Source organism: Equus caballus, chromosome 7, assembly GCF_041296265.1.
Source record: "Equus caballus isolate H_3958 breed thoroughbred chromosome 7, TB-T2T, whole genome shotgun sequence".
NCBI classification, from domain to species: domain Eukaryota; kingdom Metazoa; phylum Chordata; class Mammalia; order Perissodactyla; family Equidae; genus Equus; species Equus caballus.
In genome coordinates, this window is record NC_091690.1 from 26,529,593 (window position 1) to 26,550,797 (window position 21,205).

At 52.4% G+C, this 21,205-nt stretch overlaps 2 protein-coding genes across 13 annotated transcripts in view; one reads left to right on the forward strand and one right to left on the reverse strand.

Annotated features, from left to right (window-relative positions):
• SMIM35 (small integral membrane protein 35) overlaps positions 1–9,052 on the reverse strand; it is a 73,248-nt gene extending 64,196 nt beyond the window's left edge. For 2 of the 7 annotated variants that reach the window (XR_011440487.1, XM_070272854.1), the window contains exon 1: positions 8,715–9,037. Coding sequence is in view for 3 of the 7 variants with exons in the window: in XM_070272854.1 (XP_070128955.1) it covers positions 8,715–8,721 (7 nt within the window). In the remaining 4 variants the exon portion in view is untranslated. Of the gene's footprint in view, positions 1–8,714 lie in introns of all 7 variants that reach the window. The other 5 variants (XR_011440490.1, XR_011440488.1, XR_011440489.1 and 2 more) reach the window with 5 other exon arrangements.
• The window catches only part of TMPRSS4 (transmembrane serine protease 4), a 34,091-nt gene continuing 13,045 nt past the window's right edge, over positions 160–21,205 (forward strand). For 2 of the 6 annotated variants that reach the window (XM_070272853.1, XM_070272851.1), the window contains exons 1-2: positions 16,323–16,402; positions 19,081–19,194. Coding sequence is in view for 2 of the 6 variants with exons in the window: in XM_070272849.1 (XP_070128950.1) it covers positions 9,131–9,184; positions 15,524–15,557; positions 19,081–19,194 (202 nt within the window). In the remaining 4 variants the exon portion in view is untranslated. Of the gene's footprint in view, positions 460–9,087; positions 9,185–15,523; positions 15,558–16,322; positions 16,403–19,080; positions 19,195–21,205 lie in introns of those variants that run through there. The other 4 variants (XM_005611606.4, XM_070272850.1, XM_070272849.1 and 1 more) reach the window with 4 other exon arrangements.

Genomic DNA, 21,205 nt, shown 5'->3' on the forward strand with positions numbered 1-21,205 from the left:
GACATCCCCGTCAGCCAACACCCGGTTGGGTGGAAGTCATTTAGGCGGGAAGGCTTTTGCGACACCTAGGTGTGTCACCTCTTCTGAGGCGAAGGGCCCTGAGTGAATGACGGGAGGTGTTGTGCCAACCCTTAAGATAGGTGTCAGGTTACAAGATACACAATCATTCCAGTTTGGCAACTTCACCTGCAGGGTTGTTTTAATCGACCTGCCCCGCAGTCCCCAAACCACTCCTGGAATACAGCGGTAGGAGGCAGCCTGCTGGCTAAGGGCAGAAGGATGCTGGACCTGAGGGAGCAAGGCCTGCCCTGCACTTAGGCTTCCTCCAGCCAATGCTGCCCGGGGATCTCTGACCTACTGCCAGCCCGGGCCCGCTCTGGGGAGGCCTTTCCCCTGACTTGGGTTGCCGACCTCAGCTGCAGGCCATAGAGGAGTCTGGAAGATCACAGAACCAGCATGGTGAGTGTGGGGACCCTCTGCTCCGAAGACTCGGGGAGGGTGGGTCTCCTAACAAAGCGCCCTTCAGGCAGCCTTAGAGGTCATCTGCTGAGAATTTTATAACACCTTCTAGGTTAAAAAAGAGGTCACACTCCAATTGCCCCCACACTCCAGCTGCTTATGCGTCTCAGGACCTGCCTGCCCTCCTCTCACCCTCCTTGCCAACAGCCCTTGCACCAGCACCAAGGAAGCTGAGACACAGAGGCCAGGACGATCCTTCCTGACTCTCCCCTCCTAAATCCTGCCTGCTTTCTTGCCCAGTGTCTCCTGGGCCGTTGGCTGGAGGTTGGCACTCTTTTTCCGAGGGCGAAGGGCTGTTTTGATGCCACCTCCCTGGGGAAACAGACTCCTTTTGTGTTTCAAGAAAACAGTAGCGAGCTGCCTCAAAACAGCCTAGGGTGTTGTGGAGATCTACACGGTCTCTTTCTCAGCCCTGCCCTCTCTCCTCCTCAACCTTCTTCACTGTCTTGGGGCAAAGAGAATCAATCTCATCAGTTGAGGACAGGGAGGGAAGAGGAAACAACTGGGCCCGAGGTGGAACCCAGGGAATCTTCCTTCTCCAACTGTTGGCCAAGAAGCTGCTGTTGCCCGGCCACCAACAGGAAAATGAAAGCGGAGGGAAGGGGAAGCGCTCTGTCCACAGGGAAAAGAGATGACCTGCCGGGGCCCCTCAGGTAACTCCCAGCCTAGGCATTTCCCAGGACACGCCTCTGAAAAGTCTGGCAAAACTCTAGCACGGGCGCGGGGGCAGCTGAGGGTCAGAGTCGGGGAGGGGCTCGCCCGCTTTACTCTGCGGGTCAGCCAGGACTGAAGCGCCAGCCCCCAACGTCCCCATCGAGGAAGCGCCCTAGCAGCCCAGCCTGAGTGCAGAGGAGCAACATCCCCGGGGCTCTCAGGAGAGAGAGGGAGGCAGTGCCAGCCCACCTGGCTGTGAGCTGCTTCTTGGTGACACTGGGGAAACCTGGGGTGCCTCTTGAGGGAGGGACATGGAAGGAGGTAGTAACTGGAGCCCTCACTGTAGGATCAGAAGGTCAATGGCCAGCCCCGTTATGAGCCTATTAGTCTTGAGACTTTACTCTTTCTGAGACCCGTTCTGTCTCTCTGTAAAGTAGAAACATTGTCCATGCCACCCTCTCTGCATGCACACAGGGTTAGTGGAAAGATTGAACGGGCTGAGAATACATGTGAATAGGTTCTGGGAACCAGGAAGGCCTGACAAATGTAAGGACTGTGACTAATAGGAATCTGCTCCCGGAAACGACAGGTGGGTGGCACGGCCAGCAATGACCCTCCGCCGCCCAGGGAAGGAGCTGGGCATTGCTGTACAAGGAGGGAGGGCAGGTGGGCACACTGTGGTGGAGCGGACAGGCCTGGGGCCCAAAGGCAAAGGTAGCATGGCCAGGATCCAGGGTGGGACCCAGGGAGCTCCTGGCACCTGAGCTAGCCGTTAAATCACCTGTGCCTAATTATTCTATTTCCCTCTAATAAGGCCGGGATAACCACAGCTCCCAGCCCTGGGGAGAGACAGCCAACTCATGCCCAGACCCAGTTCTCCCCTTCCCCTCCCCTCCCCCCTCCTCCCACACCCACAGGGCCCTCCCTGGACAGAGTCGGAGTCCCGCACGGTTGCTGCATCTTAGCACTACCTGAGTGGGGGTCTTAATGCTGCTGTGACCCTCAAAGTAGGTCCATCCTTCCAACCACCATTTAATCAGCCCCCGCTCTTGACCAGCCTCCAGATGGCTGGAAGGGGGCAAAAGGGGCCCACGCCTCAATTCTCGAAATCCAGAGGAAGGATAGCTCCTTAAGCAAAGGATCCTAAGAGAAGGTGACAGATCCAATACCAGAGGCGATGCAAGGTACCCCTGGAAGAGAGAATGCAGTCAGTTCTCTCTGGAGTGGTCGGGGAGTTGTCCCAGAAGAGAAGGTACTTGTGCTGGACCCTGAAGGATGAGCAGCTCTCTCCAGGCAGAGAAGGTGGGAAGCGTGTTGAGGTGGAGGAAGTGCATGTGAATGGCAAGAAAGAGCGGCGCTGCAGAGGGAGAGGCCTTTCGGGGAGGGTGCTGAGGCTGGAGCAACAGGCACAGGGAGCACAGAGGGGCACAGCTGAAGTCCAGGCCCCATGGGGCGGTCACGCAGGCCCCTATATCGAGCTAGGAGTCAGGGTCCCCGCCATGCCTGGGAGCTCAGTGGGGCTGGGCCAGGGAAGGGACTCAGCAGCCGCCAGGCACTCACGCTGTGGGTGGAGACACCTCCAGAATTTGGCCACCTTCCCCAGCGGGCAGGGCAGCAGGCATCCAGCTTCATTCATTCACGCCACCAAACGGGCAGCATGCCTCCTCTGTGCCAGCACTGGACTTGCTGATGAGAGACGGCAGACATAGGTCCTGCTCTCATGGAGCTCAGAGTCTAGAGGGGTGGCAGGTGGGGAGGGATAGATGGTTGTCATTCGATCACACCAAGTCACGTTCAACTAACCCCTGAGCTCCGTGCTGTGGTGACACAGGGAGCTGTGAGACGAAGACCAGGGCGCATGGCCTTGCTGGAGGTCAGGGAGGCTGAGGGCTGCACGGGAGCTGGGCAGGTGGGGAAAAGGGGCCACTCCAGGCAGAGGGAACAGCATATGCAAAGGTGGAAGCACATCCCCCAGCCTGCCTTCCATTTCCCCTGCTCTGCGGTCGAGCTGTGGGCCTGGCTAATGAGGTGGAGAAGTGGTTTAGAAGTCAGCTTCCCTCATGCCCCCCAGGCCTCTCTCCTCCTCTCAGCCTTCCTTCCCAGCCACCGCTGAGAATGCCAGCAAATACCCTTCACTCCCTGGCCTGTCCCCATGACAAAGACCTAGAGAATCTGAGGAGCTGAAAGCAGGAAATGAGGAGAGACTAGTCCGGGGCAGATGGGGAAAATGGGAAAAAGAGACCAAAAACAGGGCTCGGGAACTCTGGACAAACTTCCTGAAGCCCCAGAGCCAACCCCAGACAGCAGGAGACAAATGCCCTTGGCCCGGAAACTCTCCTGGCCTCTCCGATTGCCCAGGCAGCTCCTCTTCCCTCTGCCTTCCTCCCTGCTCTGATGAAAACCTCTGCCTGGGCAAACCCCTCAGATTCCGAGGCAATGATTCCCCGAGACAGTGAATCCCCCCAAATTGAAGCTGTGTTCGCCTGCCACATCTTTTTATAAATCTGTTGCCAGCAGACTGAGCTTCTTGAGGACAGGGTCTGTGTCTTTTCCACCTTTCGGCTCCAAACCTAGTACAGGACCTGGCACAGAACAGGTACTTGATAAAGGCTTGTGACTAAGATTGTGAATGAATGACAGATAAATGACCCACAGCTAAATCCCCACCAACCAGCAATCGGACTTATGTGAAACTGAAAACAAGGCTTGCCAAGTCTGATCGGAAAAGACGCCAGATTCTACCAGAGGTGTTACGAAGGTGTTTTCATCCCAGACAGGGCTGGGCTGAGGGCGGGGCAGCCCTGAGCTGCCTGGAAACCCCAGCGATAGGGAAGAGAGAGTCTGGGCAGGGCCAATGTGGCAATCCCCCTTGCAGCCTGCAGCTCTGACTAATGATCACCACAGCAGCAGAGAAATTTGCAAACAAGACTCACCCCTCCCTCCCAGGGCAGTCTCCAGCTCCCTAGCATAATCCACATGCTACGGGGAACTCTCAGAGGGGAGCAGATGAAAGGAACCCTTGAGGAAGAGGGCAAGAGACCAGGATGGCTCCTGTCCAGGGGTGGGCTCCTGTCCAGGGGTGGCAGCAGTGTCTTCCATCACGAAATGTCCTGCACATGGGTCCGGCTGGGCTCCACCTGCTGGTGGGGCTGAGCCTGCCAATGCTTTAGGCATTTCCTACATCTCAATTTCTTCCTTTACAATATGCATTCATTCATTCAGCATGTGTTTCCTGAGCATATCCTCTGTGCTAAGCCCCGGCAAGACACTGTAGGAGATTCAGAGAAGAGTATACAAAATCGAAGCCTTCAGTTCTGTATACTCCATAGATGGAACAGAGGCAGGGTAATCTGCTCCCCCCACCCCAGTCGGAGCAGGGCACTCGTTCACCCATGGGTGTCAACAGGAAGAGGGCAATGTAGCTGAGGTTACCCCACTTCACCTTCATCCCATTCCCACCCCGACACTGGGACTTCATGCAGGATCACATCTCCCATCCCCAGGGAGGAGGGTCCTGCCAGGCTGTCGGGAGGACCTATCCTGCTGGGTAGGAATCGCTGGCGGTCTAAAGATAACAATAACGACAGCCGCCCCAATGCAGCGAGCGCAGCATCTTGCGGCTTGAGAAACACATTCACATCCAGAGTCTCCCTGAGTCTTACACCAACTCTCTAAGACCTTGTGGTCCTCATTGTACATATGGGGAAACCGAGGCTTATGGAGCTTAAGTGACATGGAAAGGGTCACTCAGCCAAGAAAAGTCAGAGCTGGGACTCCAAGGTCTGGGATTTCGACATCAAGCACCCTGCCTTTCCCTTATGCCCTCCTTCTCCTCCAAGATGTGGACCCACAAGACCTGAACTTGAAACTAGACTTGAACTCGAACTAGAAACTGCAGGACCAGGGTGCCCTGCTTCCTTACCTAGAAACTGATAGATTTTATAACAAAATGTGCATTGAGTGAAGACTGCATCAGCTGGCAGAACCGAGTGGAGGAAAGGCCAGGTCGTTGACTGCATCCCTCGCTGATCTACTAAAGGTCACTGAGGAGGGAACAAACATGGACGAAGGAAGCCAGCGGGCATAGCCTTTTGAGACAACTAAGAGAAAGTTTCATATCCAATGCTAGTTAGGAAAAAAAACCCAAGTTACCAGGAGACCACTAAGGATAGAGAGAGGATTTAAAGGGAGAAAATTGTAAGTAAATCAAGCCTGGGATTAGTCTTGCCTATGGGAGCAGACCACAGAAGTGCCAGGCTAACAACGAGCTCTTCCCGACCCCAGGCCCTAAGGAGACAGCCTTGGAGGTCTTCCAGAGAAGTGGGTTCCCCAAATGCATTTCAGCCTCAGAGCTCTTGGCCCCACTGAAATCTGATGTAGAACCACACCTGAAAAACAGACCCCAGACCAGAGCGAGAGTGTTGGGAACGGCCGTGACCCCCACCCACTGCTGCCCCGCCCCTCCCCCTGATTCGGCTCCACGGAACCCCCCAGGGATGCTGCAGAGCCCTTGTCTGTCCTTGCCTTCCGCTACTGTGGAAATTTCCTCCACAACCCAGCTTCGACTTTCCCAGCTTCTGTTGCTGAAAACAATCTTCCCTTTGCCAAGAGAAAGCAGTTTCTCTAACCTCCCCCGCGTCAGAGGATCCTCCGCATCCTCTTTGCCGCTTCCTTAAGGTGGCCTGACACATTTTAAAGGACCACATCTGTACTACTGAAGGTCTTCGCTTCCCTGGCCTGCGTCCTAAACCCTGTGTTCATAGAGAGGTCACATAGGTCACGTGACATCATTTCAGGGCCCCTAACTGCCCTAGTCACCCTCTCCCAGTGCACTCCAGTCCATCGATTCTCCTCCTGAAGTCAGGCCCCTTGGCCTAGTGAAAGCATAAAAATAGGTACTACTTGTTCAGCTCCTATTACACGTATGCTAAGCCCTCGACTAGGTTCTCTCCCATTAATAATTAATAGTGTCTGAGTATCTACTATGTCAAGCACTTACTAGCTTCTATATTAATATTGTTATTAATTATTAATAAAAATAATAGAACATATGCTCCATGGGCACAAGCACTTTGCCTCTTTTGTTCACTGCTGTATTCAGCCCCCAGGACAGTGCTTGACTGAGTGGACAAAGTATTATTATTGTTGTCGTTGCTATTGCTAACATTTATCGCATCTTCACTGCATACCAGGCAATGTGCTATCTGCTAGGCATATTTTGGTCTCTCTAAGTGGAAGACTTATTGAATCTCTGTTTCTCTCTCTCTGTGTCTCTCTGTCTGTCTCACACACACACACACAATTGAGGCTCCCAGTGGTTAAATAACTTGCCTGAGGCCTATGGTCCACCTACTGTAAAACACAGCGTCCGCCAGTGAATGGCAGCCTAGTGAGGAAACACTGCATAAGGCACCCACGGAGTTAGGTGGGTGGGCAGGAACGTGGTAAAGGAGCTTCAGTTATGCAACTGCAAAGTCACAGATGCAGAGAAGTCCCTGGCACGCTGCTGAAGCCCTATTTATAGGCTCCCAGTTCAGAGTTCACAGGAGGGATCCAGGCGTCACTACAGGCCTTTGCCGGCAGGTGGCAGCCCTTTGCTGCGGCAGCCAAACCAGCCCCGCAGAGACTGGTTCTCTGGGAGCATCCAGGACAAGTGGGGATGCTCACCCTGCCCTCCTACAGAACCGCCGTGCAGACCTTCCTCGAACGCTGGGCGGAGTTCTGCTCCCCAAGCCTGCAGGGTAACTGGAGCTGAGGGCACTGATGTTCACGTACTAAACTCCTCTGTACGTCAAGCGCCAAGCCAGGCACAGCCTGCATCATCCCAGTTAATGCTCACCAGCAACACTAAGAAGCAGAGCATATTCTCCCCATTTTACAGATGAAGAAACTGAGGCTCAGCAAAACGAAGTAACTTGCCCAGGACCGCATAGCTGGTAAGGGACACAGCTGGGTTCAGGTCAGTGCTCCTGACTCAGAGCTCAGGAGGAGCAGGATCAGGGACAACCCACTTCTGACCAGAGCAGCTGAGACCCCTCAAATCGCAAAGACCAAGCCAGGGTGCCAGGAGCCAGTCTGTAACATCATGAGAGGACCAGATGGGGTTCCTGCAGGCTTGAAAAGGGGCATCATAACTAGCAGGTGGGGCACCTGACACAACCAGTCTCGCTACCTAGTTTTATCATAGTTTTAACATATCTGCTTCCCAAGGAGGAAACCGGGTGCCAGAGATGTTAAGTGATTTTCCCAAGGCTGCTCAGCAGATAGATAGTAGAGTCAGACCTTACAACACCAAAGGCCTCTTCCCTCCCCACCACTTCCCTCCTCCTTAAAGTTTAAAGGACAATTCGGGACGAGCAAAAGGGAGTATGATTTTTCAAAGACAGTGTAAACCTCATGGGATTTTCATAAACATCAGACTGCATTGTGGGTGGAGCTCCTCAGTTCAGGTAAAGTGCAATGTTTAGAGAAGCCCTCTAAGCTTCAGGATGCATCCGCCCTTCCCAAGGGCAAACCCCTAAGGGTCCCTGTCAGGAAGTCTGAGTGGCCCGACCCTAATGGCTGTCTCATGTCCTCTCCAGCCACTGCCCAGGCACTGCCCTCAGGTGTGCAAAGGTGATGGTACCTTCCTTCCCATCCTTCCCTGCCGGGAATGGATGCACCCACCACCCTGGGGCAGAAGGACAGCTGAGCACAGTAGAATTGTCAAGAACGCAGAAAGTCCGCAGAGAATGGACTGCCTCCCAGAGACCAAGAGGAGGACCTCAGAGGGACTTGTAAGAGCTGCAGTTGGTCACATCGCCTGGAGGCGAGCTCCCTCCAACCGGGAACCAGGTCTTCCTTCAGTCCCACCCAACCCAGTGGGCAGGTACTAATAGCTCACACCTGCCCTTCATGCTGTCTTGCCACATGACAAAGGGCGAGAGAGCATAACAGCTCTGTGCCTCAATTGCTCCATTTGTGAAAGAAGCATAGTTACACTGTCATCCTCTCCCCTGGCCCTCCTGAGTTAAGAGCTATGTTTGAACACAAAGGCTAATTCTTAAAAGATGGCAGCCGAACAGCAGGCTGGCAGCAGGATAATGGCAGGCCACCTGACACCTCCCGCGTGTCCCAGGCCCTGCCCTGGAGCCATTATGTGCTGGGATGGGAGCCAAGGTGCTCAGCTCAAATTGCCAACAGGTCAGCACCTATGTGGCTTAGAACAAGGCGAATGGTTTCTAACGTGGCAGCCGAGGCCGAGGTTAGTCCTCTAGGAGAATGTGCTGCCCTGAGGACCCCTGACACAAGGCAGAGCACGTGAGGCCTTTCCCCAGGGGGAGCCTTGGGACCCACCTGTGTGTGGCCCGGGCTGAGGGGATCTGTCTGGAGACAGGCTATCAGTTCAGAAGGCGCTTGAAAGTCAGCACAATCTGTCATCTCTGAGAACCCGCCACATACTCAGGGCGGCTGCATCACAGCCAGGCTCAGCTCGGGAAACTCACACCCTCCTCTCCTGACTTGTGGTCACCCAGCCCTCATGTCCCCACTCCTCACCTTACCTGTCATGGCTGAGGCACCCAAGAGACCAGGCACTTGCCCCAGCCTGGCAAAGGCATCAAACTGCCCTCTCCCAGCCGCAGGTGCAGAGGACACAGACGCGTGCAGTCGGGTTGGGAGCGGGGTGCAGGTTCGGGGGCAGAGAGCAGCGTGAGGCAGCCTCTGAGCACCTGGGCCAGCCAGTGGCCAAACACCCTATGCGAGCGGACGGTGAGCAGCCTCTGGGTCTCTTGGCTTACCCGATAACTTTCCCCACCCCGTCCCCTGGGTTTTCCCTCCTGCTGTGTCACTGGCCTCAGCAACTTAGCTGCCACCTGCCAGAGCCACAAAGGACCTGTTTATCCCATCACCTAGCAACAGCAGCATTCCTGGCTCTAGATTTTCCCTGAGAGACCCGGGAAGCTGGGGCTTTCCCCCCATGGGGGCCCGGTGCTGCCACAGACTGGAGCAGGGCCCCGGAAAGCCCCTTACCGTGAGCCCCTGCTTTTCTCCCTTCTCCCTCACCCCACCCATCCCAGCTCTGCCCATACTGACTGCTTTCCAGACAATGAAATGCAGCATCAGCACTGAGGAAAGGAAGAGAGAAATAAGGCCCAGGGGCAGGCTGCTTGGCAAGGAAAGCACACAGAGGAGCTGGCCAGGCTGTCTGCTCCTTTGGCTTCTGTGAGTTGCCACCTCTTCTGCACCTCTTTATTAGCCTGGTGGAGCTCTTGCCCATTTCATTGTGTGATTATTAACTGTTTTATCTATTTCATCATTTCTGAAAGAGAGTTCCCAATTCCCCTAAGGGACCTTGATGTTCAGAGAGGTTGAGAGGAGTGCCCAAGGCCACACAGTAAGTCAGAAGACAAGGCAAGATGAGAACTCATGCTCCCCACTCTTTGTGGCTTCTCTGCAGCACACTTAATCCTCATCCCCATTTAAAAACGAGAGCTGCCTTGTGTCTGGGTTCATCGTCTCTGAGCTGGACGGTTAAAGCTGAGCTAAGCCCAACTAGGAGTTTCTCTGGGATCTAAAACACCAGGGGCTGAGGGCAATTGTTACATAAAGGAAAGAGAAGCAGGTGAGAAAGAAACAAACCTAATGGAAGAGAGGGAAGAATAGCAATAAAGCCCCTACTATGTGCCAGGCACTGCAGTAGGCCCTTTCTACCAGATACTCTGGGAGGAGGGTCTTCTTACCCCTGTTCATGGATGACTTGGCAGAGCCAGGAACCAAGTAGAGGTGGCTTTGCCTTCAGACGGATGAAGACCTCGGGACATGCTGAGGCATTCTCCGCATACCCACTACATGCTAAGTATGTGCAGCTAGACTTGATTGCAGGGGAGTAGAGAGTCAAAAAGACCCAGCGCCAGCTAATGACACTTACTGAAATAGGTTCCTGAAACTGGAGAAATGAAAACAGTCCACTGAGTCCAGAAGCCTGGCCCCAAAAGCTGGATCTGCAACTTACCTGCTCTGGAGCCACAGCAGCCATTTAATCTATGTTTTCTCTTCTGTAAAATGGGATAATTCTCAGGGTTGTTCTGGGGATTAAATGGGATAGCATTTATGCAAGATACTGTAACCCGTATAACAAGACCCAACTCCGGTAGTCAATTGGTCTGCCTCCACATTTGGGTCTTGGAGTAATGTCGTTCTGCCACTGGGGACCAAAAGAGAAGCAGGGAAAGATGATTCGCTGAGCTCATCAGGCTTTCAGCAGGTGTTTTTCAGCCACCCAACACCTACCCACTTCCACCTTCCCACGGCACCGCCCACCTCCTCCAGCTGGGGCCCTCCTGGGCTCCCAAGTCCTGGCCGTGCCTGCCCTTGCATTGTACTCCAGACAGCAGGAGCTTCATTCCTGGGTGAGCCCTAGGTGGGACACTGGTTGGGCTCGACCCAGGAGTCAGGGCTCCATGGCAGACTGAATCAGCACAGCAAACAAGACCCAGCCAGCGGCCCCAACAAAAAGGGAAGGGCTGATGCCTTCGCCTGGGCTGGGCTGGGCCTGGGCTCTGGCAGCTGTGGCCAGGGGCTGAGTTCAATTTGGGGATAAAGGGAGATGCCTCCAGCAAAGAAGGAGGGGCAGTTGGTCTTTGGTGGCCTCTCAGCTCCCTCCCCTCTATCAACTCCAGGACAAAACATTTGCCCTCTCTGGCCTGTTTTCTCATCAGAAAATGAGGGAGTTGCGGGGGATGCTCTCCAGAGACCCCTCCAACTTTGCATCCTGTGATCGCGGCAGGGACCCACCACAGTTTTGGGGGCTGGCCAGATCCTTGAATCTTACCTAGTGTGCACATCTCAGCCCCATTCTCTCCTTTCCTCTGCTCAGGATCGATTCTAGGCTGAGAGGCGACACAGCTGCTGTGCGTCCCCATCTCCATCCTGCTCGGCAAAGTCGCTGACACTGATGTTCCCAATTGCCACTCATGGGCCTAAAATGCACCCATCTCCCTGCCCGTTACCCCCGATGCCCGTGACCTTCAGCAGCCCCCCTTCCCAGAAGTTTAGCACCCCGCCATCTCTATCTCTCTGTGTCGGAGATGCTTGCTAGAGAGCTTCAAGAAAGCCACAGAGTGGGCCGCTAACTGGAAGAATTTGGGCAGCATGAGAGTCAGAGCAGAGCAGGGGAGGACCGAATTTGACTCCTCAAACCCTCTGCATAGCCAGGCGGCTGCTTTTTTATTTTGTCTTTGGCCCTCAGGTGCACGGCAGCAGACGAATCATAGTCCTTGATCCATGACATTTTTCGCTATTGATCCATGTGGGGCCCTCTTGGAACTCACCAGCTAGTTAGACAGTTTAAATGATATAACAAGCCTCCATAAACCCAGCACCCAAAACCAAAGCTGGGACTTAACCATACCCTGCATCTAACCAGGAGATCGCCCTGCTGAGGAAGGCGGGCAAGTCTCTTTCGTTTATTAATTCAGCAAATCTTGATTGCACATCTTCGATAGGCCAAGGACCGTGTTTCGTAGAAGCCCCCTGGCAAAATAAGCCTCAGTCTGAATCCCATGTTCATCGTTTCCTTGCTTCTTTATGAAAAAGATTCTGTGTTATATGTGATCTTCTGGGATTCACTTTGTCCTGTAATATTAAATTGTTAATGCCATCCATATTATTTTGTGGCACCATAGTTCATCTGTTTTGACTGCAGCATAATATTCCACAGTCAGCTTCTTCAAGGTTGGCCTGAGACTGAGTCCTGAAACGGAGATATTTTCCTTAATTCTTTTGTTCAACAAGAGTTTATTAAACACCCACTCTGTGCCAGGCATTGTAGGAGACACCAGGGAGACAGCAATTACCAGGATAGTGACAGTCCCTGTAATTCTAGCTTGCAGTTCTGATTTAGTTTATTTTTTCTCTTTCTCATGTTTTCAAAAACATAAGGAATTTTTTCTGCATAACTGCTAGTCAGTGATTAGAAATTAAAAACATATTAGCTAAAGGGTACTGAGATGACTTCAGTTCAGAGATGAGGCGTCCAAGGCCCCAGAAAGTGCAGTCTGTGAGCCTCTTTTATTCCCTCCGTCTCTCAGCTTCCAGCACAATTCCGGGCCCGTCTAAGGCAGATAGTCAATATTTGTTGAATTGATAATAAACAGAAGACTTGCCCGACCCGCCTCAACTATTGCAGGTGCATGTGTGCAGGGAGACGCAGGGAAAAGGATGAACTGACAGGGGAAGGGCCACTTGATACCCCCCCGCCTGCCCCTCCCGTGGCCTTCTGCATCTCAGCAAATGCCTCTTTCCTGCTCCCTGAAAACCCAAGAGCATCCAACCCGTTGGCGACGCCTATTGCCTTTGTCTTCCGAGCACACGTTGAATCTCCCACCACCAGCTTCCTTCTCCACCGTCTTGTCCCTGTCTTGCTCCAGCCATGAGGATCTCTATTCACTTCCCCTAAAACCAAGCTTGGTCCTGCCTGCTTGGCTCCTTCCCGTCATTCAAGTCTCAGCCCAGAGGCCCTCCCTAACCACCCGAACTCCCTCCCTAGACCTCCCACCCTAAGTATCCATCTGGGCGCTGTCTCCTATCGTCCACTGACTCTCTGCATAGCACCCAGCGCTCTCTGCCCTTCTCTGGTTTATCTGTTTACCGCCTGTCGTCCCCCTGCTTCTGCCCCCAGCCCCACCTCCCACTCCCTGCCTCAGGATGCAAGCTTCTCAAAGGCAAGCCCGCACCTGTCTCTTTGGGCACTTCTCACCCTGCTGTAATTATTTCTTACTTGTGTTCGAGTTCACTGCTCCTAGAATAGTGCCCAGTACAACACAGATGCTTAGCAAATGTTTGTTTAATTTAGTACTGAATTATTTAATGCTACCCATAGTGGTCACCTGACAGTTATCAACCCTTTTCACCCTTGAATTTGACTGAGTTAGACAAAAGGACTTTGTAAACTGTTACTTGCCGAAGGTGTGTAGATTACTGTGTGCTATTATTATTACCTGACTCCATAGCCACAGCAATGCAGAGTCGCCCAATTCATTCTCATCTTTATCCTGGAAATAATCCTCCATCAGGCCCTGGTGATGGTGGAGGAGAGACGACCAGGAATGAACCACTGTGTAGAGCTCAGAGTGCAGTTCAGCTTAACAGACATGTATCAGGTCTTTACTAGGTACAAGCCTCGTGCAGAACATCGAGGGCACCAAAGCAGTAAGAAATAGGGACCGCCACAAAGTCCTGTACCAAATGCTGTGGGGCCACCGGGTGGAAGGGCAGAGGGAAGGGAGCTCACGTGTGTGAGCCAGGCACTTCCCACCAGATTCCTCATTTAATCCTCACAGCAGCACTTCTCAACTGTACAGAGGGTAACCCTGAAGCTCAGGGAGGTTAAGCATCTTGCCCAAAGCCTCACAGTTGATAGGAGGCAGAGCCTGTTTTCCACGTCTGCCCCTGCAGACTCCAGAGCCTGGCTGTCTCTGCTCCATCCCCCGCCGCCCAAGGCCCAGTGTCACCCAAGGGCACACCAGGCACGTCCCGTCCCTCCGGCAGACTACAGAGTTTGGGAGGAAAAGAAGGAGCTCCTTCTGCCAATGTCTGTGTCTGCCATGCTCAGTCACGGGAGCAGGCGACACCCAGGGACACCCGCCCCCGCACTCAATCTGAGAGACCCACCCAGGGGTTAGAAGAGGCCCTCTCACTTCCAAATGGGACGGGGACAATCCCCAGCTGGAAAGGTTCAGGTTCCTGCAGCTCCTCCACCCCCCACTGGAGCGATCATGAGCTCAGCACAATGGGCAGGCGAGTCCCGGGGTGGAGAGCCAGACCTCGGGCAGGCCTGCTTCTCCCCCAGCCCAGGGAGTCCAGGTCCTACGCCAGCTGGGAAAGGGAAGAAAGAAAAGACAGGTTTCTGGGAGGCACGAGAGTGAGGGAAGGGGTCAGAGGGCAGGGGCCTTGGCAGCGCTCCCCCTTAACCTCTGCCTTGCAGGAAAGGGGATGCACGTAGTCTGCATATGAGCCTCTGTGTGCATGGCTTCTGTGTGTGGCCCCCTGTGGCTGTGTGTGTGCCGAGCGCACACGTGAAGTGGCGTGAGAAAGTGGAAGAACAGAGCCTTGCGTGTATTTGTGTATGTGGTCGAGGGTGACCCGAGACTAGAGTCACAGAAATGCCATAGTGCTCTGGTGGGTTTTTGGTTTTATTTGCCTGTTTCTTTTATTAGGTGTAATATACGTTCAGTAAAGTGCTCAAATCTAAAGTAAAGCACTCAATGAATTTTTGCACATATAGACCCCCATGTAACCAATACTTAGGTCAAAATCTTGAAGCTTTGCAGCATTTCAGAAGGCCCCATTGTGCTCGTTCCAATAACCACCCCACCTCCCCAGTGGTAACTGCTATTCTGACTTCTCTCACCACCAATTATCTATTAAATTTCATATAAATAAAATCAAACAGACTATACTCTTTGTGTCTAGTTTCTTTCCTTCATTATGTCTCTGAGATTCATCCGTGTGTCACTGCACTTAGAACTAGCTTATTCTTGTCAATTGCTGAATTATATTCTATTATATGGATATACCACAATTTATTTATCTACTCCACCAGTGACTAACATTGGGTTTTTCCAAATTTTAGCTATTGTGAATGAAGCTACTACAAACACCTATGTAGAGGATTTTTGCTAAACATATGCACTCATTTCCCTTGGCTATAATTCCTGGGTTATAGAATCATAGAAAAGTCATATGTTTAGCTTTAGTAGATTCAGTCAAACCATTTTCCAAAGTATTTGTACCAATTTATACTTCCACTAACAACGTATGAGAGTTCCAGTTTCTCCACATCTTCATCAACACTTAGTATTATCCGTCTTTTTAATTTTAATTTTAGCCATTCTGACATCTGTGGTGAGATATCTCATTGTGGTTTGAATTTGCATTTGCCTGATGAGCAATGATATTAAGCATCTTTTGGCACTTATTGGCCACTGGAGTATCCCCTTTTGTAAAGTGCCTGTTCGAGTTTTTATAGAACTACAACAACTGTAAAAGTAGACAAATGATTGACAAAAACAGACAGTAGAGCAGAATCATCTCGAGAAACTCAGCAATTCACACAAACAAGCCAACAACCAGTCCGTTCTACAACAGCTAACTCGTTGCTACAATTAATAAACTAACTGCACCAGGTCATATAGATGCATAGCTGAATTATATATTTTGAACCAATTATTTGGCTATCACAGAGCCCCTCAACTTAGACTCAGCTGGAAGATGGAAATGCAGACAAGAACAAAGGGCATCCCCCAGGCCTTAGCCCCAGCCTTAGAGGTTCCCTTACTCAACTCACTGACTGTTTTTCCTTCAATTACAGGATCCTGGCAGTGATCAACCCCTGAACAGCTTTGGTGAGCTCAGATCCAGCTTTCCTTTCTCTACACTAGCCCCTGAGTTTCAATCAGTTACCAAGTAGGTACTAAACCCTTCTCGCATGGCCCTCACCACCACTACCAAGTGCTAAATGCCGTGGGAGCGATCCATCTACCCACCCACCCATCATTCAACAAACATTTATCGAGCAACTGTAAGTTCCAGGATTCACTCCAGAACTAGGCAGCGTGGTCTCTGGGGAAATAGGACCGGCAAACCTAAGACCCCAAGAGCAGAGATTCTCCACTTTATTCATTCAGTTACTCAGTCTCTCATTCATTGAACAACACTGTGAGTGCCTGCCGCGTGCCAGGCCTGAGCTGGATGCTGGGCTGTAGCAGCAAATAAGACAGCAAAGTCCCTCCCCTCGTGGAGTTTGCAGCCTCACCATGCTGCCCAGGAGAAGTGGACAAGGGAGTTTTCACTGGTAGAATAGAAAATGGCTGTGATTGCCTGATTTACAGGAGAAAAACAAGTTAATAGAACATTCCCAAATTAAAGGGGTTTTTTCCCTCCCATTTTCTTAAACCATTAATACCTACTTCTGATAGCCTGCTGGATCAGCAAAACCAGTGAGCAAGGAACAAATTAACATGACAGATCAATAAGAAAATGACCAATCCCAGTTACTTTGACAGCTTATCTATTTCAAGGTCATGAGTTAATAATGATCACAAACAACATAATCTTCAGCTGTACAACGATGCCTCGTTTATACTTTGGAATTGAATCTATCAGTAGGCCATCACGTCCCCTAAGAACGCCAGACATCCAAGTGCTCCACCACGTGAGGAAGCCTGAGAACCGCCAAACTAGAAAACAGGTTAAATTTGCTACTAATGCCCTGTGTGAAGGGAGCTCGGGAGGGACAGATCAGTGCCAAGTGATCAGGGATAGCGTCATGGGTCAGGAAAACTAACAAGGCCCTGCAGGAGTAAACTACCACAAAACAGAAGGAAGCGAGGAGAGTCTCATGGTGGAGGGAAGAGCAGGGGCCAAGATTCAGACGTAAGAAGGAATACGAGGTGTCAAAGGACGAGGGAGGGAACCCGCCTGTGTAGAACTGGGGGTTGGCAAGGACTAGCAGTAGGAAGCCCATCTGGCTAGAGAATGAGGCCAAATTACACGGACTTTGAAAGCCCAGGGAAGAGGGTAGTCCAGCGATGGAAGTCACGGGGAGCCCTCGAGAGTTCTCGTGTGGGGAAGTGAGGGGATGAAAGCAATCTGTTGGGAAGCTCTGTCTGGCAGCTGTGGGCAGGACAGGCTGGAGGAAGGGAGACTGGCAGCCAGGGAGGCCACTCCTAGCTCAGTGGGCTCATTAACTCAAACTAGGTATGAGACAATAAAGCAAGAAAACCCTTCCCTTCACGATGATGCTCTCCCCGAGAATATCAGGGAGGCAGAGACGTCGGGCCCTGGACTGGGGAACCCATCAAGGGGCTCCTAACAGGTCATTCACCTCCGAGAAAACAAGCCAACCTCGTGTCCCCAGAGGTCGTTGCTCAAGAAATAAATCATACGTGAATGAACAAACAAAACGTCACCATGTCCACGTCCAGAGAAAAGAGGACAGTTTTGAACATTGACCGTTGAACTTTAAAAACAATATCTGCTGTACTGTTGATAATCTACTCCGTGCCATGTCATGATAATAACAGGCGATATCAGCCCACATCCCCAGGGCCTGAGCTCTGGGTCTGAGGTTTAAAGGCTCCTTTTTCGGAAACACATGTTTCCTTATCAACAGATTTGATGACATCAGCACTTAGTGGGCACCTGTCTCTGGCAGAGCGCCATTCTCTGCTTTTGAAGAGCTGGGGAGATGGATAGAGACAGACACATAGCCAGCCATCATTCGAGGCAGAATAAAATGAGACCTGCCAGAAAGATGGAAACGATGTGATGAAGAGAACAAGCAAAGAGCAATTCATTTATTCATTCGACAAATATTTGTGGAGGGCCCAAATATGTGCGGGCCAGGCACTGTTCTAGGCAGCGGGCACTCAGCAGCGAACAAAGCAGACAAAAATCCCCATCTTCAATGGAGACCTCATTTCAGGCAGGGATGGGAGCGGACAGAAAATGTGCAAAATTTGTAAAATATAAGGTAGCTTAGAGGCGATAAGTGCTCTGGAGAAAAATAAAACATAGAAGGAGCATAGGTTCTGTTGGAAGATTGCATTTTAAATAGGAGGTCAAGGAAGGCCTCACTAAGAAGGTGAGGATTGGAGAAGGATTTGAAGGAGGTGAGCCAGCCTGCCTCACCGAGGTGAGGGGCAGAGAGCCAGCCTATTGCTTGCTAGGGATTCTCAACATTGCTATAATTCCTGCCCCAGCCTCTCTGGAGGAGAAGGCCCGGGGACACCTCTGAGCTTTCTGCCTGCAATGAGCAGGGACGCAATAGAGCCTATCCCTAATGCTTCCTGGGAGTTTGAACTTTTCAAAGCCTTGCCCTGGTCCCGTCTCCTTGGATAACCATGGAAATGGACAATAAAGTGATTATTATCTCTGTTTTAGGCATCAGTAAGCTCCCCCCGAGTCTCCCTAACCCCAGGCTCTGTTATTCCAATCCATCTCCTCCCTGATGAAGATTCATCTTTCTAAATATTAATGTGATTGTGTCTCTCTGCTGCTCAAAAGCTTTCCATGGCTCCCCACTGCCTTCAGGGTAAAATCCAAACTCCCAGCACGGTATTCAAGACCCTCCACAAGCCCACTGCCAGTCCTGCCTCCACAGCAAGCTTGTACCCACCTTACATCCAGGCACGCCGGAGCTCCCAGCACCCCACCCCCAGGGCTTTGCTAAGCTGGTCCCGCTCCTCCCCCGCCCCCATCTCCACCTACAGAAGCACATGTAAGTGCTTTGAGGGTGTCTCTATTATAACACCTGTCATCTCCCACCTAGTGGGACTGGTGACTGTGTCCCAGTTTGCCTCTTCCCCCCAAACTGTAATCTCCTTAAAGACAAGGACCATTCCAGCGACCTGCTGTTTGTTGAATTGAGTTGGAGATGGGGGCCGTTAGGACGCATTCATTCACAAGTATTTATTACGCCTCTACTAAACACATGCTGTGCTGGAGGCCCCTGCCCTCCTCGAGCTTATAGTCTAATCAAAAGATAAGTCAGGAAAGAGGATAAATGACAGTGAAGTGAATGGCTACACAGCTCTCCCGGAGCAGATGCAGGTCGGGCTGGACAGGGTAAAACCTCCCGGAGCAGGTTAAGTCAAGACAAGGGGAAGGTGCATAGGCTGGAGGCTCATTCAAGCAGCCCTTGTGAAAGGGACAAGCCTGAGTAAGCGAAAGGAGATGGGGTGACTGTGTGCTGATGAAGCTAAGCCGCGACTGCAGGAAGACCCCCCCCCCCCCCCCGCACCAACCAAAACTGTCCCCAAACCACTCCGGTGGCTCAGCCTCTGAGGCCAGAGAGCAGGGAGCTGCGGGCCTTGGCAGGGACAGTCTCCGAGCGCTGACTGCAGGCTCTTCCCCTCTGCCTCACAGATGTCACCCCCCTGCGCAAACCCCGCACTCCCCTGGAGACCTTCAAAAAGGTGGGGATCCCCATCATCGCGGCACTGCTGAGCCTGGCGATCATCGTCACCGTGGCTGTCCTCAGTAAGTGGCAGCCCCCACCCCTGCCCTCACTCCCTCAGTAAGTGGCACCCCTACCCTTATCTCCTAATAAGTAGCATCTCACGCCTCCCAAACCCTCCGCTCACCCACTCCCCCACCTCCCCTCAGAGCCCACCCTCACCCTCCACCCTCCCACCCAGCAGGGTCACAGGCAGGTGATCTGCATGAAGCTTTGTATCCACCCCCTGCTTCGAAGGGAGCCTTCTAAGAGTGAAAGGCGGAGATGAACTCAGCGCCCATCTATCCCAGATGGCTCTATCCCAGATGATTTCTCCTACAGGGAGAGCACAGTTGCACACATTACAAACCCGCACAGGCACGCCTCCTGCCTCCTCCTTCCCAGGTCGGCAGCCTGAAAGCTAAGGGGATGGAGCAGCCTACTGTCTGGAAGAGCAGGGAGCACTCTTGCTCATGAGGAGGGGATACAGAGAGGAGGCATCAGGGAAGACTGCCCAGGCAGAGAGCACCCCTCCCCACCTTCAGCTCTGCCTTCACTGTGGCCAGTGCCTGAGGCCCTGTGTGAGCTTGGGCAGGCCACTGTGACAAAGAGGAGTAAACTGAACGGCCAGCCATTCCCACAGTCCCTCCCTTTCAGCTCCCGCATCCTGTGATTAAGTCCTTGCCTTCATCTCCCCTAGAGTCCCAGCAGGTTAATGACCACAGCTTTCGCAGAGGGAGTAGGGCAGAGGGGACCAGACTAGGGATCAGGACACCTGGGATGGGGATCCTGGCACGGCCCCTTGCTGCTGTGTGACCTTGGGTAAGTCCCTCAACCTCTCTTAACCTCAGTCTCCTCATCTGTAAAACAGCCTCCCTCCCTCAGAGGCATAACAGAGAACCAACGAGATAATGTGTATAAAGTACCTGGATAAAAACCAGTTTGTGCAAAAGTGTGGATCATCATGCAGGGTGCACTCGTAATGGTGGTGGCCTGTCCACCAGCAGTTCTCGTTGGAGAACACTCAGAGATAATCTAGTCTAGCCTCTGATTCTCCAATTGAGCTTTGAGGCAGAGAGGAGGTGTGGCCCTGGGGGACAGAGCTGGGATCGGCCCGCAAACCCCTGATTGAGCAGGTCCATTTCCATCTTGTGGCGGTGGAAATGCAGACACATCCAGATGCCTGAGAGCCCGCAGGAGTGTGAAGTGCAGATAACCCCAAATTATTTCTTCTTGACCTTGGCTGGCCCAAAGGTCGGGAAGAAGCTGGTGGCATCAGCAACAGCAGATTTGCCAGCCTAAGCCTGTTTTGTTCAGACTGATACTAAGATGAGCTTGCTTTCTCTGAGCCGACGTCCTGCCACAGTGGAGAGAGAAGAGGCCAAACTCATCAGGGAAGCCAGGGTGGGCACTAGTGCACAATTTAGAGGTGGGCTCTCTCTGTCCCAGGAGGCCTTGTGTGGCTTCCATGCCCTGGGCCCCCAGGTTCCTCAACCAGAGGAGGTAACCTGAGCCCTCAGCGTGGGTGAGGATCCCTCAACCTTTTGGCTTCTGGGGTCTTGACTGGTGACACTGTGCCCTGGCTTTGTCCCAGGAGGCCGCAATGACCCCAGCTCCTGACCATGAACCAAGCCCTGAAGCTCTAGGAAACAGCTGACCTGCTCCTTCTCCCTGGCTTCACTCAAACCAGGAGCAGCAGGGCCAGCAGAGGACATCTCGAGCTCCTTCAGGGAAGGTGTGGAGGGGCAGCGAGGAGCTTTGGAGCCGGACAGACCCTGACTGAAATCCTGGCTCTAAGTGCTGTGTGGCCTTGGAAATAGACCCTAACTCTAAACCTCAGTTTCCCTACTTGTAATGTGAGTTAATAACAATGCTTGCCTCCTAAAGTTGTCGTCAGGGTTGCGTGAGGCAATGTACGAAAGCTCTCGGCAGTGACGAGTGGGGCATCTTCAGTCTCACTACCACCTCTCTTAGGGCCGGGGAAGGGATGCTGGACTGCAGAAGGAGCTTCAGGCCAGGGGAGAGCTCACTTAAGATGGAGGAGTTTTCCCACCA